Here is a 19,029-nt window from a genome sequence, read left to right on the forward strand (position 1 = left end):
GAAAAGAATTACAAAATAGGTCATGGGTGGGGAAAATACCAGATACCAAAATAGTCGAACCCCTTCAGTCTACAAGTGAGGAAACACAAGCTCAGAAATGTGAAGTCATTTGCCAAAGTTTATTCTTTTAATCCCATTTTTGAAGGCCTACTGTGTGCCAGGCACGGGGGTTATAGCAGGGGATAAAACAAAGTCCCTGGCCTCAAAGAGAGTTTACATTCTAGTCATATTATGCAACTCACTCCAAAGTTTTAAAACTCTACTTTGAAAATATCCTGTAACTGAAAACTTCTCACTAATTCAAACCCATGTCCTTCTGCTTGTGTACACCGAAACCTAGAATTTGTTAGACTTCACTGTGAATCCAAATCTGTGTAATATCAAATCATATTTCAAGTTAGGAGCAAGGCAAAAATGTCTACATAATTGAAAGACAACAGAGCTAGGTGTTCAATTCCTGTTCATTCAATTAATCAGATAATTATAAGCAATTCTAATTTACACACTAAAGCAAAATTACTGCCATTTTATATCTTTGTTTATCTCTTCTTTAAATTAAAGAACTCTATGCTGTACTAAATACCATAGCAACATTAGAGTAACTTTTGCTTTATGCTCTGTTCATTTCTAAAAGAAAAGTAACAAAAGGGTATAGGTCACACTGGACACGGATGTTAAAGACTAACACAACTCCCACAAACATCATTGCAGAAGTATCTCTAACTTACCTTGATGTTTTTTACAGCCCTGTGATCTTATAAATGTGAGGCGTCTTGGCAAGATCAATGTGTTTCTTGTTATTTCTTGAACTAAGGACGTACCCGCTATTAAGGTGCATTTCAACAGCGTGTTCTCTTGGAATATCAACTTAAAACCTAATAGGTTAAATCAGCAGAACTGTTGCTTTTATGCCTTAGATCACTCTTTATCTTTATACAGTGCTTTGGGGATATAAATTCATCCCAGGATGAACAAATCATGCAAAGTTGTGTAAAAGCCATTTTCAAGCCAGGCACGGTGGCATGCACCTGTAATCCCAGCTACTCGGGAGGGCAAGATGGGAGGATGGCTTGAGCCCAGGAGTTCGAGGCTGCAGTGAGCCATGATTGTTGTGCCTGTGAATAGGCACTGCATTCCAGCCTGGGCAACACAGTGAGACCCAGGCTCTAAAACAACAACAGCAACAACAAGAAAACCATTTTTAATGCTTCAGGACTAAATATTGGGGAAGTGGTTAAGAACACGAGTTCTAGAATCTCACCACCTCCACTTTCTAGCTGTGTGAATTTGGAAATTACCCAAACCGTCCAAGCCAAAAATAAGCACTTTCTGGATCTTGGTACTGTTTCTTTCTGGGTAACCTAGAAAGTCCCTCCATTGCTTTGAGCTTCAGTTTTCTCTTCAGCAAAGTGAGGATAACAAACTTTTCTGCTAACCTCAAGGGGACATGGTGAGATGATGTATGCCAAGGTGCTTTGTCAACCGCAAAGACCTACAGGAATGTCCAGTTGTGTTGCTGCTGCTGTTGTTAATCTTTAGTACTAGTACTATGTATGAAGTAGTACCAAAGAATCTGTCTTTAGTACCAGTACTGTGTAGTAGTACTAAAGAATCTGTCTTAGTATACACAGTACTGGTACTAAAGGCACTATGAAGAAGGCCAGGCATGGTGGCTCATGCCTGTAATCCCAGCACTTTGGGAGGCCGAGGTAGGCGGACCACCTGAGGTCAAGAGTTTGAGACCAGCCTGGCCAACGTGGCAAAACCTCGTCTCTACTAAAAATTCAAAAATTAGCCAGGCGTGGTGCCGCGAGTCTGTAATCCCAGCTACTTAGGAGGCTGAGGTGGGAGAATTGCTTGAAGCCGGGAGGCGGAGGTTGCAGTGATCCGAGATCGCGCCACTGCACTCCAGCCTGGACAACACAGCAAGACTCTGTCTCAGAAAAATAAATAAATAAATAAATAAATAAATAAGATACTATGAAGAGACACTGGGATTCTTCAATGAAGAGCAAGGCAAGGACAGCAATGACAACTTAGGGATTTGCCAGTCGGCAAGACCCACTTCTAGAGCTTTTATCCATTTTGAAATCAAGAGATTACTGGCTTTGTTATAACTTTAAAAGCCTTTGAAATTGCCTCACGTAATAAATGTAGTTCGAAAAAATATGACTTATAAATTGTTTCCAATTTCACGTTGGGAACTTTGAACAGGAGAACAGCCTTAAAATGGGATTGCAGAGGTGAGTGGTTCTCAGTTGTGCTAGCATTGCTTGGGGTACTTTGAAGAACTCCAATATCCAGGCTATACCCCCAGACCAATAATGTCAGAATCCCTGGGGGTAGGAGGCAGGTATTCTTTTTTTTTTTTTGAGATGGAGTCTCACTCTGTTGCCCAGGCTGGAGTGCAGTGGTGTGATCTCAGCTCACTGCAACCTCTGCTCCCAGGTTCAAGCAATTCTCCTGCCTCAGGCTCCTGAATAGCTAGGATTACAGGCGCCCACCACCACGCCCAGCTAATTTTTGTATTTTTAGTAGAGACGGGGTTTCACCATGTTGGCCAGGCTGGTCTCAAATTCCTGATCTCAAATGATCCATGCGGCTCGGCCTCCCAAAGTGCTGGGTTTACAGGCGTGAACCACCACACCCGGCCGAGGCAGGTGTTCTTAAATTCCCCCGGGTGATTCCAATGTGCAGCCAAATGTGAGAGCCTGGCATAAATAATCAGCAGCTCAGACATCACCCAAGGATTTCCAGAATGACATAATGTTCGAGGATCCCTGGTATTCCAGGACAATGAATGAGGAATCTGAAGATGGTCCCTACTGGCTGATTGAACTCACAGAATGTCAGACTGTGAAGGAATCTTAACGGGGAATCAGTTGAGCCCCTTCCTCATATGGAGGAGGGGAAACACATTCTTCAAGGGTAATCCTAGCCAAGGTACAGCCACCTCACTGAAGTCTATGCAGAAGTTTGGAGTAGTCTACACTGTATCAGAACTGACTGGGTTCGGATGAGCATAGTACTGCTGATGTAAACTGAGGGGGGGCTCACTTTTTGGAATATCTCTAGGCTTTAGACTAGGGTCACAAATCGAAACCAATTAGACAACCACAGTTTACTGAGTACTCACTATGTGCTAGACAATATGGAGGCTACAAAGAGAGAAAAGATGTCACCATTACCCTCAAGGACCTGAATGATGTCTCTATATACCTGAAAAGATAAAACCTGGAGGAGGATCAGAGTTCAAGATATGATGATGGCCTCCCACAATTCCTAATGGAGTGCCCTGACACATCATTCTGTGTTCAATATGTATTCATTTTAGAGCAAGTTTAAAATTTATAGATACAATTTAGATGTAGAAACAATAGCACCAAAAACACACCAAAAATTCCTGAGCTGCCTTTGATATCTAGGGTGGCTCCCTTTTGTTTCAGAGCCTCCACTCCAGAAATATAGGAAAGAGATCCTTAAGTCTGATGATTTAAGGTAGCTTTGTCTCTTTTGCTCTAAAATGGTCTCTAGTTAACCCAATGACTTGCGAATAAATGCACAATCTTTGTCCGCCCTCCTTTTCCTTCTGGTAGTCAAGATGGCGCCTGGGCTGAGAATTGTGTGCTAGTGCCTTTCTGGCAGTAGGGAGAAGGGGCCTGGATCTGTGAGCTCACCCAGTGCTGAGCCCTGAGTTCTCAATGGCCTCTCCAGAGAGCTCCCTCATCCTGTAGGGCTCCTGGGTATCCAACTGGTGTCCACCGCTGAAGGCTGTGTCCAGTGGGCCCATGGTCTATTCTTCAGAATCCCATCCAGGCCTGGGGGTCCTTCTCCTGCTGATACAGCTCCCTTGAGCTCTCACCACTCAGTGTCTGTCTCAACCTCCATCTGACCCCTGGCCTAGGCTGTCCACGCCATAGTCTTTGCAGCCCTGTCCCCACCCCTGGATCTCATCACAGCTACCCACTAGGAACATGGGGGTACTTTAGAGTCCCTACTCTACCACATGAGAGCGAGAGAGACTTGGAGGGGACATCATCTCCAAGGGGAATCAGTTTTGCCATTTCATCTCTGCAACTGCCCTGTGCTGACACACAGGGCCCATGAGGAGTCCTTACCTGGAGTTCCAAGTGGAGAGCAGGACACAATGCTCTGCTTTCAGTTTCCCCTGCCACCTATCTATGATAGACTCTCCATCACTCCCCATCACCACTTCCACCTGCTAGGGAAAGAGCCAGGGTCCAACAGACATGGCCTCGTGCCTGGGTGCGGGTAGTGAGGAGATTTGGCAGGGGTCAGAGGGGGTTGTGAGATTGGCTGAGCATCAGATCAGTGCCATGGTAAGCATTTATAACCTCATTTGTACAGACAGGGGATTGAGAGAGAATGAGGAGACTAGGACAGGGTCTGGTATTAGAGGACAAAATGAAACAGAACGGGTTTCCTGCCTCTCAGGAGCATGCAGCCCATTTCCTGCAGCTCTACCGACTTCCTCGCAAGGCAGACCAAGGACTCAGGTGGACACAGCATGAGAGGATAGGAGGAAATCAGACAGCCAGGCCTCTGAGAGGGGAATTATAGAGGGACTCATCGCTGGAAATGCCTGCAGCACAGAAAGATCTAGACCCAGCCCAGAGAGAAAGTTGGGGATTGTAGCTCATGAGATCACCAAACTGGCTCAAATGTGTAATTGTTTCCAAATGAGGAAGACAACTCTGCAAGAATGAAATTATAACCATCTTCCACTATTATGTCATCTGCCCCTCTGGAAAATAGAATAGTTGTATCTAAAAGAAGACCTCCTTCAAAGATTAAAAAAAAAAAAAAGGCATTGGTATCGCCCAGGAGAGCTGGAGGCTGGAGGTGCGAAAACCCATTCTGGTAGACCAAGAATAAGCCCCTCAAATGTTACCAAATCACACAACTGAAAGTGTTAAGGTCCATGGGCTCTCTCTGTTGGCTAGTGGCCTAACGAGAGAGTGTCATCCCACCTCTCCCTGCCGTCAAGAGCTACTGAGTCACCTCTCAGGCTTCCAGGGTGAAGCTACTGTGTTTACGGTCCAGATCTCCCAGAGCCCTGGGTTGGGGGAGCTGCTGCTCTCTAACAGCTCACCCCAGGCTCCCTCTCCACTCCCCCAGCCCTGCGCCTCAGTGACATGCTCATTCAGTGCCCAGACACTTACTGAGGGTGCCCTGGGCAGCCTGGTGTCATGTGAGTAGTACAGGCTACAGATTCCGATGGGGAATCTTCCTAGCTGTGGGACCTCTAGGCAAATGCCTTCATTTGTTTGACAGTTTCTTCATCTGTAAACCGAGATGAAAACTACCCACCGGAAAGAGGTTTAGTAAGGATTAAATGAGATAACGTGCGTAAAGCACCTGGAAGAGTGGCCCTGAGCAGGCTCTCAGTGCCCATCAGCTTCCCTCCCGTGAGTTCGCCACCCGCCTCGCCAACCCTTTGTCTGGCACTGACTGCACACTGCAAGGACTCACGTTACAAAGGAAGCCCGTAATGAGTGTGACACAAAGTGATGTCCCCAGGTACGGATGGATAAAGAGAAGCAAGCACTGGGGAGGGGGGTTTAATTCTTCTGAGGTCAGGGCAGGTTTTCTAGAGGTAGTAAGATTTGGCCTCAACTTTGGAAGGGGAGTTTCCCAATGGGGAGAGTCCCCGGAAGCAGAGTGGGGGAATATGCAAGTGAGACAGACAAGGGGGTGAATCCGGAAATGGGCACATTCATGAGCAGATGAGTATTATGGGGTACAATGCAACTGGGGAACTCTGGGAGAGGACATAGAACACACCTGAGTGTGGTCCCACCAAGGGACAAGGAACCTGGCATATTTAAATACCAACTCCCATTACTCACTGTTTGGGGGTGTTATCTCCCTGGCACTTCTGGTTTGTCCCGCACATGGGCCAAGCACACTCGCATGGACATAGATGATTCTCAGGGAGACGTGAAAGCCGTCAGCATCCACAGGAACTGTCTGCAGGTGACCCCTGGGGTGGGCCAAGGGGATACGGGCAGGGCACCAACAGCATCTGCTATAGGTGGCTTAGCATCGAATTAGACTAATCCACAGATCTGGCCACAGGCCATATGTGAGCGCCCTATAGCGCTGACTCATACTTTAAGACTTATAGTTTGTATTGTTCTCATGCGTCATAGTCATGGCCCTCCAACTGCAGTGTAAATTCCCTGGAGTCAGAGACGATGTTCTCAGCAGCCAGTACTGCTGGGCACACAGCAGGCAATCATTATCGCACAATTGATAACCCAATGGAGAAGTGGCAGGTCAGTCCCCTTGGCCTTCAGAAACCAGGCCCGAGCCATCCTGAACTAAAAGAACCCCTGCCCCAGTCCAAAGCTACTGGGGGAGGTGGTGCCTATGAACCACCTGGGTGATCCAGAACAACACTGATTCTCACAATTATGGATTCCATCTTTATTTTTAATCTACAGATTCACAACTACCAAGCAACTGAGCCTAGCATAGCAGAGAGGTTAAGAATGTGAAAAGGCACCATAGTATAGAGGTCCAGCATACAAGCTTTGGAGCCAGATGGCCTGAATTTGAATTGTAACTCTGCAACCTCTTAATTATTTGACCGAAGGCAAGTTGCTTACCTCCTCTGTGCCTCAATTTCCTCACCTGTAAAATAAGCTGATAATAGTGCCTTTTTCAAGGGGTTGCAGAGTGGGCTTTAAATGAATTAGCCATTTGTAAGGGCTTCGAACAGTGGCTGGCACATGGTGAGTGCTATAAAGGTGATTATTCAGTAACATTAGCAGGGCGTGGTTGCTCACATCTGTAATCCCAGAACTTTGGGAAGCAAGGTGGGAGCATCACTTGAGCCCAGGAATTCGAGACCATTCTGGGCAATATAGTGAGACCCCATCTCTACAAAAAATTTAAAAAATTAGTTGGGTGTGGTGGTGTCACCTGCAGTCCCAGCTACTCCAGAGACTGAGGTGGAAGGAACACTTGAGCCCGGGAGGTTGAGGCTGCAGTGAGCTGAGGTTGCGCACTCAAGTCTGGGCAACAAGAAGATCCTGTCTCCAAAAAAAAAAAGGAAAGAAAAGAAAGAAAAAGAAAAAAACAAAAACAAAAACAAAATAAATGAATAACATGAATAAATACTCTTACTGGGCGTTCTGAGAGACAGGTGATGCCAATGCTACTTGTCTGCCACACTTTGGGAACCACTGCTTTAAGAAATCAATTCAGCAGAGATCTGGAGCAAGAAATGCAGTCAGCTGCCTTAAGTGATCACTCAGCTTTTCCCTACTTAGGTTTGTTTCAGAGCCATGCACTTTCCTATTTACCTGCCCCTGTTGTTGGCATTTTAAAACATAATTTTTCAAAAAGACATATTGCTAACAAACAGCTTTCATTTGGATGAATTTTTTCCCTTGTGTTCCACTTTCCTGCCTCATCTACCCCTGTGGTGGAAAAAGCACCGAAACGTTGAGACTGAAGATCTAGTATCTAGTCTGGGCTCCGCCACTTCCTAACCAATAACCTCCCTGGGGACATTTACTCATCAGTAAAGTGGGGACTCTTGAGTTTTGCCCTGCCAAGCCCACAGTAATGTTTCAGTGCCCTAAGGAGATGGTGTGTGTGAGAATAGTTTAGATTTTGTTTTATTTTTTGTTTGAGAGTCTCGCTCTGTCACCCAGGCTGGAGTACAGTGGCACGACCTCGGCTCACTGTAGCCTTGACCTCCTGGGCTCAAGCGATCCTCCCATCTCTGCCTCCTAAGTAGCTAGGATTACAGGCATGCCACCGCCCGGCTATTTTTTTTTTTTTTGGTAGAGACAGTGTCTCGCCATGTTGCCCAGGCTGATCTGGAACTCCTGGGCTCAAGCGATCCACCCACCTTGGCCTCCCAAAGTGCTAGGATTACAGGCATGAGCCACCTCACTGGCCCATAGTTTAGATGAACATCACATGGTCACAACATATATATATATCATGGGATACAAAGTCTGTTTATATATATATAGATAGATAGATAGATAGATAGATCTCATGGGATATATATATAACTGAAAGCGTTAAGGTCCACTTAACACTTTCATATATATATGAGATATATATATATCTCATGGGGTCCAAGGTATGTTGATATATATATCAGGAAGAGATTTCTCTCCCCATTGCTGTCTTCTACCAGTTGTGTAGGCAGTGGTTCTCAAAGTGCTGTCCCTAGACTATATCATCAGCATCACCTGGGAGCTTGTGAGCGCTGTCAATTCCTCAGTCCCACCCCAGACCCACTGAAGCACAAATTCTGGGGGTGCGACCCAGTGAACCGTACCTCCATAAGGCCTCCAGGGGATTCTGATGCATGCTCAAGTTTGAGAACTTGGTTTTGTGGTTACAAGCACAAAATCTAGAGGCTGACTACTGGGTTCAAATCCCAGCTCTGCCGCTTCTTAAGGGCTTACAGCCTTGGGCAAGTTACTTACCTCTCTGAGCCTCAGCTTCCTGATCTGGAAAATGGGAATACAACTAGGATCTCCCCTTCCTAGACTGGATTGAGAAGATTAAGGGAGTGGATGTGTATTAAGCATGTAGGAACCTGGTATGTTGTAAGCCTTCAGAATACATCTAGTCCTTATCATTTATTTTCTTTTCTTTCTTTCTTTCTTTTTTTTGGAGACAGAGTCTCGCTCCGTCACCCAGGCTGGAGTGCAATGGCATGATCTCGGCTCACTGCAACCTCCACTCCCGGGTTCAAACAATTCTCCTGCCTCAGCCTCCCGAGTAGCTGGGATTATAGGCGTGCACCACCACGCCCGGCTAATTTTTTGCATTTTTAGTAGAGACAGGGCTTTGCCATGTTGGCCAGGCTGGTCTCAAACTCCTGACCTCAGGTGATTCACTCGCCTCGGCCTCCCAAAGTGCTGGGATTACAGGCGTGAGCTACCACACCCGGCCATTATTTCTTTTTTTTAAAACAATGGCGGCTTTTTGACAACGTGCCCCAGTACCTACTTTTTAAAGGATTGCCGATTGTGTTATAGCTTGTTGAGAAGTTTTCCATTTAGTCTGTGTATTTGTATGCGTGTTTTATTTGTTTGTATGTTTTGTTGTTCGCTGCTAGTAGATTTTTATCTTATGCAATAAAGATTCCTTGGTCCTGCCACCCACTTCTGAATAAGAAAGGTGTTTTGTTGTGTGTCCTTGATGTCTTCTTAAGTATCAATCATTTCCTAGTCCCATTCCTAATGAGGATTCTTTTTTTTTTTTTTTTTTTGAGACAGGGTTGTACTCTGCCACCCAAGCTGGACTGCAGTGGTATGGTCACTGTTTACTGTAACCTCTGCCTCCTGGGCTCAAGAGATCCTCCCGTCTCAGCCTCCTGAGTATCTGGGAATACAGACGCCCGCAACCATGCCCAGCTAATTTTTCATGGTATTTCATTTTTGTAGAGACGGGGTCTCACTATGTTGCTCAGTCTTGTCTTGAATTCCTGGGTTCAAATGATCCTCCCTCCTCAGCCTCCCAAAGTGCTGGGATTACATGTGTGAACCTCCTAATGAGGATTCTTTACACTTGCCTTTGGCAGTTGTGCCCACAGAAATTGCAGGCCCAGCATCGCTGGTCTTTCAACTGCCTTTCTCAGATACCTTTTCTTCTTGTTCCATGAACTTCTAAAGATCCCCCTTTCTGAAAATACCAGGCTGCTTCATTTGTCTGATTCTCTACTGCCTTTAAATTTCCATATGGTTGTACCTTCAAGTAGATACATTTAAAAACAAGTAAACACCAGAAATAAACCCTCATCTATATGGTCACTTTGAGGCACGAAAATAGGGTCTGGAGGCAGGGAACGTAAGGCCGATTCACACTTCAGCTATGACAGGAAATATCCTCACCATAGGGTGTACGCTGAGTAAATGACTTTGCAACTTTACTTCATCCTCTTCATTTACATAGGGCATACACCAAGTAACCAATGGAAACTCCCACAAATTCTGTAACAGGGACTTTGAGCCCCTGTGCTCGGGTCACTCCCACACTGTGGAGTGTACTTTCATTTTCAATAAATCTCTTCATTCCTTCCTTGCTTTGTTAGTGCGTTTTGTCCAATTATTTGTTCAAGACGCCAAAAACCTAGACACCCTCCACTGGTAACAAAGTGATTTTTGACAAAGGTGCCAAGACCATTCAATGGCAAAAAGGCAGTCCTTTCAAGAAATGCAGCTGGAAAGCGATATCCACATGCACAAGAGTGAAGTTAGACCATTACCTTACACCGTATACAAAAATGAACTCTAAATCGATCAAAGGACCTAAACATAAGAGCTAAAACTATAAAATTCTCGGAAGAAAATATAGGGGAAAGTCTTCATGATATTGGATTTGGCAATGATTTCTTTGATATAACACCAAAGCATAGACAACAAAAGCAAAAATAAATAGACTACACTAAAATTAAAAGAATTTATGCATGAAATGATACCATTAAGAAAGTGGAAGAAACACCCCACAGAATGGGAGAAAATATTTGCAAGTTATATATCTGACAAGGGATTAATATCCAGAATACACAAAGAACTCCAAAACTCAACACCAACAAAAACAACCCAATTCAAAACTGAGCAAAGGACTTGAATAGACACTTCTCTAAAGAAGATATACAAGTGGCCAATAACCACATGAAAAGATGCTCAATATCACTAACCATTAAGGAAATGCAAATCAAAGCCACAGTAAGATACCACTTCACACCCATTGCCAAAACAACAGGAAAATACAAGCATTGTCAAGAATGGGAGACACTGGAATTCTTGTGCCTTGCTTGTAGGAATGTAAAATGATACAGCCACTGTGGAAAACAGTTTAGCAGTTTCTCAAGATGTTCAACACAGGGTTATATGATCCAGCAATTCCCTCCTAGGTATATACCCCAAAGAAATGAAAGCAGGGACTCAAATAGTGATTTGTACACCCGTGTTCATAGTAGCATTATTCACAACAGCCGAAAGGGGGAAACGACCCAAATGCCCATCAATGGATGAATGAATAGACAAAATGGGGTCAATGCATACAGTGAAACATTAGCCGTTAAAAAGAATCAAATTCTGATACATGCTGCAACGTGGGTGAACCTTGAAAACATCCTAAGTGAAATAAGCCAGGCACAAAAGGACAAATATTGTATGATTCCACTTATCTAAGGTACTTGCAATAGGCAAATACATAGAAAGAAAAGCAACAGAGGTTACCAGGAAGGGGTGGAGGGGGGAGGAAATTGGGAGTTATTGTTTAATGGATATAGAGTTTCCATTTGGGATGATGAAAACGTTTTAGAAATGGATAGCAGTGACAGTTACACAAAATTGCGAATGTACTTAATGCCAATGAACTGTATACTTAAAAATGGTTAAAATTATAAATATTATGTTATTTTACCACAGTAAAAAAAAATCCTAAATAACAAAAAAATACACACATGCAGATAAACAGAAAAAAAAAAAGAAGAAAAACAGACACATTACCTTCCAGGGATGTTACCAGAACGACATGAAGACAAATGATGACAAGGAATATCTTGAACGTCAGTAAAACTTCTTCAGTTCTGCCAACATGGCCACACTGCCTGCCAGAGAAAACCATCCTGGAATAAAGTAAGGAGAAGACAGATCATCACAGCTGCCATAATCACAACACAGCAATACCTCAAATGTCATTCCTCAACCAAGGCAACCTGTGATCCTGTGCACTTCAAATTGCTATGGTTCCAGAGAATCAGAAACGCCAGTTGGGCACTGGTGACAACAAGCAAAACCCATGTTATGGGAGGGTTGCCCAGTAGGATGTTATACTTAGAAGCAAGGTAGTCTATGTGGATTTATGGAAAACATCAACACATGCAAAATAACAAAAGAAATAAAAAACACAAAATGTTACATCATTATTACCACTACACAGAATCTTTTCAATAATTATCCTTCTCTATGTCATTTTTCCTTAAAAAAAAAAAAAAAACTTTTTAAAGAGATAGGGTCTCGCTATGTAGCCCAGGCTGGAGTGCGATGGCTGTTCACAGGTGCGATCATAGTATACTGTGGCTTCAAGCAATCCTCCTGCCTCAGGCAGCACCACTGTGCCCAGCTCCTAGTCATGTTTTTGTTTGTTTGTTTTTTGTTTTTCTTGAGACGGAGTTTCGCTCTTCTATGTTTTATACTGTAAAAGGATAAGTGATACGGACAGGAGGCAGGGAAATATCGGGTAGAAGAGTGTGGTCCTAGACAAGGGCCACACCCTCAAGCCTGGACCCACAGCCCAAAGTGAGAACATGCATTCCTGTTTCCCTGCCCGAATGTTGCCTTTTCCAAAACCACCCTGGCCTGCCCTGCCCCCCAATCCTGTACCCATAAAAATCCCAGGCCCCACTGGCAGAGTGGCAGAGGAGAGAAAAGAAGTAGCCGGACGTTGGAGAGGAGCAGCTTGACTTCAGAGGGATGGCTTGACAGTGGGACTTCAGAGGAGTTCAGCCGCAGATGGCCGAACTCCAGGGGAAGACCACCTTCCCACTCCATCCCCTTTCCAGCTACCCATCCCACTGAGAGCCACTTTCATCAGCAATAAAATCCTCTGCATTCACCACCCTCCAATTTGTTCTTACAACTTCATTCCTCCTGGATGCCAGACAAAGACCTTGGTGCGGGTGCAAGAGGCTGTCACATTGCCCCTCCGCTGAGCTGTTTAACACTTACACTGTCCAAGGATGGCAATGCTAAAAGAATGCGCTGTAACACATGCCCTCTGGGGCTCGGGGGGTCGCGGGCAACCTGTAGACGCTGCTGTGGGCCTGCACAGAGTCCTGCTCCTGCTGGTTGCCCAGAAGCACGCAATCTGGCCTCTGTACCCACTCACCTGCGTGCTCCCCCTCCCACGAGGGGTTGAGAGCTGTGGGCTGAGTAAGTGAGCCACTCCTTCATGAGTCCCACAAAGGGGTCAAGGGAACTACACAGTTTCATCAGTACATCACATTTCCTTTTTGTTGCATATTATTTTATCATCATTGCTTGCATTTTAGTAGTTTATATCAGAATTGAATTTAAAAGCCTCATTTACCATTCATTCATTTATTCATTCAGCAAATATTTATTGAGGGCCAATATGTACCAGATGAGATGTGAGGGCTGAATAGGAGTGAACTAGATGAAATGCACGTGCCGGAGGTGGGGCAGGGGCTAGGGGAGAGTTGAGCACACAGAAAGAATGGCAAATGCTAAGACTGTGTCTGATCCTCTCATGTCTGGGAGTTGGCCAATATTACCCCATGACGGACAGTCAGCACTGGGAGCGGAGGCTGGCGTGGGGTGCTGAGAAAGGAATCACTCATGGGCACAGGCACAAGCAAGGGGGTGGCGAGAGCCAACTGGGCAGGCTCCCTCTACACAGCCAGAGGGAAGTGGCTGGGACAAACCAGGCTGTGTGTCCTCAGCTAGCAGAGCTCTCGGCCAAGGGCACTCATGAATCCAGCCACCACTTGCAGCCTCTGCAAGCCCTAGAGTGAGTGTGAATACATAGTGGTGAAGACTAAAGAGCATGAGTTCAAAGGTCCCAGCTCGGCCACATAATATCTGAGTGACTGTGGACAAGTTATTTCCAATGGTCATGTTTCCCCATCTAGCAAATTGAGATAACAGCACCCACCTGATAGTGCTGTTGCGGTGAGTAAACAAGAAATCTTTGCACAGTGGCTGGCACTGGGAATGCACTGTAAATGTCAGCTGTACTCTTCATTCATTCACTCATTCATTCATTCATTCATTCAACAAATATCTATTTTGCACCTAGTATGTGCAGGATCAGGCAGTGCTGGGATTAAGGGGTGGAGGGCATGGAAAGAAGGGGGATATATAAGCCGGAGTTTCTGTCTCAAGGTAAAGCTGGCAATCTTTAAGAATTCTGTAATTGAATACTCATAACCAGCACTAGGAGAGTGATTCTTTCCTTGACCTGACATGATGATGTTTTAGACCAGGAGGTGAATCTTTCTCCTTCAAAAGAGGGCTTGCCTATCTTAAATTAATAAATTGTATTATGGTATTATGTATTAATGCTAGAATATGTTAATCAATTATAAAAAGCCTCTAATTTCTCCCTCCCTTTTAACCTCTCTCTGGGCATAATGGCATGTTATTGATCTTCCCAAAGGAGTCACTCAAATGAGGATGTTAACACAGTTGTGCAAAGATGTATCGATGTCTCTCTGGAGGAAAGATCTAAGTGTCTGCTACAGCTATACAAAACAATCTCAGTGCAGCTCAGAAATACAATGTTTGCCAAGGAAACCAGAGACAAAAGAGTGCTTATTGTACATAATTCCATTCAAGAGAAACCAAAGCAGAAAAAACTAATCGATGTGGTGAGAAGTCAGGAGAAGGGTTATCCTCGAAAGGGAGGGAGTTATAACAATATTGGATGTGGGCACAAGGGAGGCTTCTGAGGTACCGAAAATATTCTGTGTGCCAATTACATGGGTGTGTTCAGTTCACGAAATTCACTGAGTTGTACACTTATTTGTATGCCATAAGTTTCAATAAAAAGTTTAAAAAGTAACATTTTTTTAAGTTTTTGAACTCTGTCCTCCCTCCAAAAGCACTGCTTTAAAAAAAAAAAAATGAAGGCCTTATTGAGTGAACTACAGTGCCACAGAAAATGCTCTCCTCTACAAATGCCTTAGGCTTGACTGTACCTGAAACTGGTGGAGTTGACTTAAATTTAATTCACAAGTATTTAAGTGTAGCCTGGGGAGACAGTAGCAGAGTGGTTCATTTCTGGAAAAGAACTCAGAAATCACCTATCCTTGAACCCTCATTCTACAGATGAAAGAGGCCCCATCATTGCAAGCTTGTCCAACCCTGGCCCCCAGGTCACATGTGGCCCAGGATGGTTTTGAATGTGGCCCAACACAAATTTGTAAACTTTCTTAAAACATTATGAGTTTTTTTGCAATTTTTTCTTTTTTAGCTCATCAGCTATCAATAGCGTTAGTGTATTTTATGTGCGGCCCATGACCATTCTTCTTCCAATGTGGCCCAGAGAAGCCAAAAGATTGGACACCCTTGCAAGTCTAAGGGATGGGTCAAGGTCATTCAGCTATTTGGCAGAACCCTTACTCTTTCTACCAGAACACAATGCCAGCCTCCTGAGACTTTGTCTCCTTGTAAGTAAAATGTTTTGAGTCCATCAGGTGAAAGACATCAAGTTCAAAATGTTATTATACAATTTAAAAATGTCTACAGAGTCATTCTTGAGCTTTGCTAACTCATAGGGCAGGACCTAAGTGGTGTACGAGATATGATCAAAGGTAAATTCGTGTACTCAGTGACTCGGTGTACATACACAGTGAGTGACTACTATGTGCTGTAACTGAGACCTCTGAACAAAATAAACTGCCTTTTCACTAAAGGCAGGATCTACTCAACTTCCAAATGCAGGTAGGAAAGGCCAGAATGAAAGATGACCCCAGCAATCGTCTTGAAAAAAAATATAGATCAAGAATTTAATGCAGACTGCTTTCAGTTGTCAGATCTGGAATACGTTTCCTCAAGGCTGAACATATGTTTTTGGAGAAGTTTTATGGTATGTGAAATAATGTAGCTCCTACTGCCTTCTGCATAAACCGAGAACGTCCTATTAGATCATAAAGTCTCCAGGATCACTAATCAAAGGGAAATCTGTGAAGGTTGAAACCTTCAGTCATTGCACATCAAAGCCATTTTTCTCTTTTTCAGCTGGAACATTGATATAGTTTGGATACTTGTCCCCATCCAAATCTCATGTTGAATGTTGGAGGTGTGAGCTGGTGGGAGGTGTTGGATCATGGGGGATCCTTCATGAATAGCTTGGGCCATCCCTTTGGTGGTAAGTGAGCCCCAGAAGCAAATGCCACTATGCTTCTTGCACAGCGTGCAGAACCAGGAGCCAATTAAACCCCTTTTCTTATAAATGACCCAGTCTCAGGGATTTCTTTACAGCAATGCAAGAACAGCCTAACACAAACATCTATTCATCTTCCGGTGCAGTCTGGGTTAGCTCAATGCTATCCAGGTCATCAACAAAGAGGATTTGAATAGCCACTGGTTCTTAGCAAATTTTTAAGGTGCTAAGGATGGCTAGGAAGATAGCAACAATTACAGAGAAAACTATTTGGTAGCATTTAAACAGTGAAACATAGACCTTGACACTAGATTAAAGATGATCCCCAATCCATCTTTATCCAGGGCCCCCTTTTAGGTTGTGAACTCTGATGTAAGTGGCAACCTCCCTCTAGAGTTGTACAGTGCATGAACTACATGACTATATGCTGTGGTGCTTCCACCCTAAAAACTCGTTCTAGAGCTCTTCAATTTCATTAAATAGTATCAGTATCATATTTTTGAAATATATATCATCAGTGCAACCTGTTATGGCAATAAATGATAAATCTGTCTTTAGATATAGAATAATCAAAGAATAATATTAGAAAGGGAGAAATAGCTTGATACCACCATAGGGCAGGTCTGTGTGAGGGTTATTCTCTGTTATCTCTGGTTAACTGGCATACTTTGATTAAACCATAGCTACTATGATATGGACAATGATCAATATTTTTGACCTGAGTTATAAGAGGTATGATAATTGTTCCCTAAGTCTTCCAGAAAACTCTATGCTTTTGAGACATTTATACGGAGTCATATATGTTGGCTTACAAGACCACCACAAGGGGAAATGTAAAAAGAGAAGGACTGCAGGGGTTCTCAGTGTGGATAAAGCGAGAACAAAAAGTGAAAAAGCAATTGATTTGGATTGTTCAATTCTCAAAGAAGTCAGAAAAAGAATCAGGAAACTAGTAAGAAAAGCATAATTAAATTTCTATTTGAACACTGCTCAGTGACTTCGATACAGGAAATATCTCAGGGAAAAAAAAAAAATGTCTTCGGTGTTCCGGGAATATGTTGGGTTAGGTTAGTTAGATCAAACCTTGGGCTGAAGACAATTAAAAATCATGAATAAAATGCTAAAAGCATTTTCTTTTATTATTATTATTATTTATTTTTTGAGACAGGGTCTCATTCTGTCACCCAGGCTGGAGTGCAGTGGCATGATCATGGTTCACTGCGGCCTTGACCTCGTGGGCTCAATTGATCCTCCTGCCTCAGCCTCCTGAGTAGCTGAGACTACAGGCATGTACCACCATGCCTGGCTAATTTTTTTACTTTTTGTAGAGATGAAGTTTCACCATGTTGCCTAGGCTGGTATTGAACTCCTGGTCTCAAACTCCTGGGCCTCAGCCTCCCAAAGTGCTGGGATTACAGGAGTGAGCCACCGCACCCAGCGCATTTTCTTTCTTCTTCTTCTTCTTCTTTTTTTTTTTTTTTTTTGTTTGTTTGAGGCGGAGTCTCGCTCTGTCTCCCAGGCTGGAGGGCAGTGGCATGATCTCGGCTCACTGCAACCTCCGCCTCCTGGGTTCAAGCGATTCTCCTGTCTCAGCCTCCTGAGTAGCTAGGATTACAGGCGCCTGCCACCACACCCAGCTAATTTTTTCTATTTTTAGTAGAGATGGGGTTTCACCATGTTGGCCAGGCTAGTCTCGAACTCCTGACCTCAGTTGATCCACTCGGCTCGGCCTCCCAAAGTGCCGGGATTACAGGCGTGAGCCACCGTGCCCGGCTGCGCATTTTCTTAAACATATCAGAGAGCTGGCAAGATAGAAAGGAATTGCCAGGCCAAAGGTGAAACTCAAGCAGGAACCCAGGTAAGGTAAGCAACGAAGCCCACTTATACCTGTGGGTATGGGCCTAATGAGGCAAACCTGAGTTTCAAATATGACATATGAAAGAAAAGTTCAGAGACATGGAGAAAAGAAATACAATGTCTAACATACTTTTAAACAAAATTCAAAGAGAGAATCAGTGTTTGGAGTGATAATGACTAAGTGCCTCCAAATGAGTGAAAAACACCAATCCTCAGATTTAAGGAGCCCAAAGAATCTCAATCACAAGAAATAAAAAGAGATCTACACCTAGATACATCATAGTGAAAATGAAAAAAACAAAAACAAAAACAGGAACATCTGAAAAATTGTCAGAAAAACAAGACAGATAACCTTCAAAGGAGCAGCTGTTAGGCCGGGCATGCAGTGGCTCATGCCTGTAATCCCAGCACTTTGGGAGGCCGAGGCGGGTGGATCACTTGAGGCCAGGAGTTCGAGGTCAGCCTGGCCAATGAGGCGGAACCCCCGTCTCTACCAAAAATACATAAATTAGCCAGGTGTGGTGGCGCCCACCTATAATCCCAGCTACTCCGGAGGCTGAGGCAGGAGAATCGCCTGAACCTGGGAGGCAGAGGTTGCAGTGAGCTGAGATCACACCACTGCACTCCAGCCTGGGCGTCCAAGAAAGAAAAAGGCTGTTAAGAAGCCGCTGTTAGACTGACAGCTATGTTCTCAGAAGCAACAATGGAAGCCAGAACCAGTGGAAGTCTATCTGCAGTGTGCCGGAAACAAACTGCCAACTTAGAATTCTGCTCTCAGGGAAAATATCTGTGAAGAATGAGGGCAAGATGAAGATATTTTCAGACAAACAGAAACTGTGATGTTGTTGCCTACCTGCAAATCATTACTGAAATCAATCCTAAAACATGTATTCAGGCAAAAGACATAAGAACTGAGATGAAAGGAGGAATGAGGAACAAAGAAAGTGGTGAGTTTGTGGCCAGGCCCATGGCTAACATTTCTAAGATACAGATCAAGAGTTTAAAAGAAGGCTTTGCCCTTATTCTTCCCCTAAGGCTTCACTCCAAGCTGTAAGAGGCTTTGTGCACACGCATGTGATCACCACAGCCTGCATACCCCTAGCCCCCTCTCCTGCATGCATGTACCCCTTGGTCATCCCTTGGGTCTGGGGGTACGTACACCTGCAGCGTGGCTTGCAATGGGGAAGGGGAGTGCCCAGGTCCTGGAAATTGGCACAGAATGTTTAGATTGGGAATTCCAGGGTCCCGGATTCCCAG

The 19,029-nt window shown here is 44.2% G+C and overlaps 2 protein-coding genes across 11 annotated transcripts in view; one reads left to right on the forward strand and one right to left on the reverse strand.

The window, feature by feature from the left end:
• LOC115833243 (helicase SRCAP-like) overlaps window positions 1-19,029 on the forward strand; it is a 116,331-nt gene that overhangs the window by 75,424 nt on the left and 21,878 nt on the right. The window lies entirely within an intron of this gene.
• ADGRG2 (adhesion G protein-coupled receptor G2) overlaps window positions 1-19,029 on the reverse strand; it is a 136,012-nt gene that overhangs the window by 70,127 nt on the left and 46,856 nt on the right. For 9 of the 10 annotated variants that reach the window (XM_003261121.2, XM_003261120.2, XM_012500945.2 and 6 more), the window contains one exon: window positions 11,517-11,635. In XM_003261121.2, coding sequence (XP_003261169.1) covers window positions 11,517-11,634 — 118 coding nt within the window. In that variant the 5' untranslated portion in view covers window position 11,635. Of the gene's footprint in view, window positions 1-11,516; window positions 11,696-19,029 lie in introns of those variants that run through there. The other variant, XM_030806610.1, reaches the window with a different exon arrangement.

This window comes from Nomascus leucogenys, chromosome X, assembly GCF_006542625.1.
Source record: "Nomascus leucogenys isolate Asia chromosome X, Asia_NLE_v1, whole genome shotgun sequence".
NCBI classification, from domain to species: Eukaryota; Metazoa; Chordata; class Mammalia; order Primates; family Hylobatidae; genus Nomascus; species Nomascus leucogenys.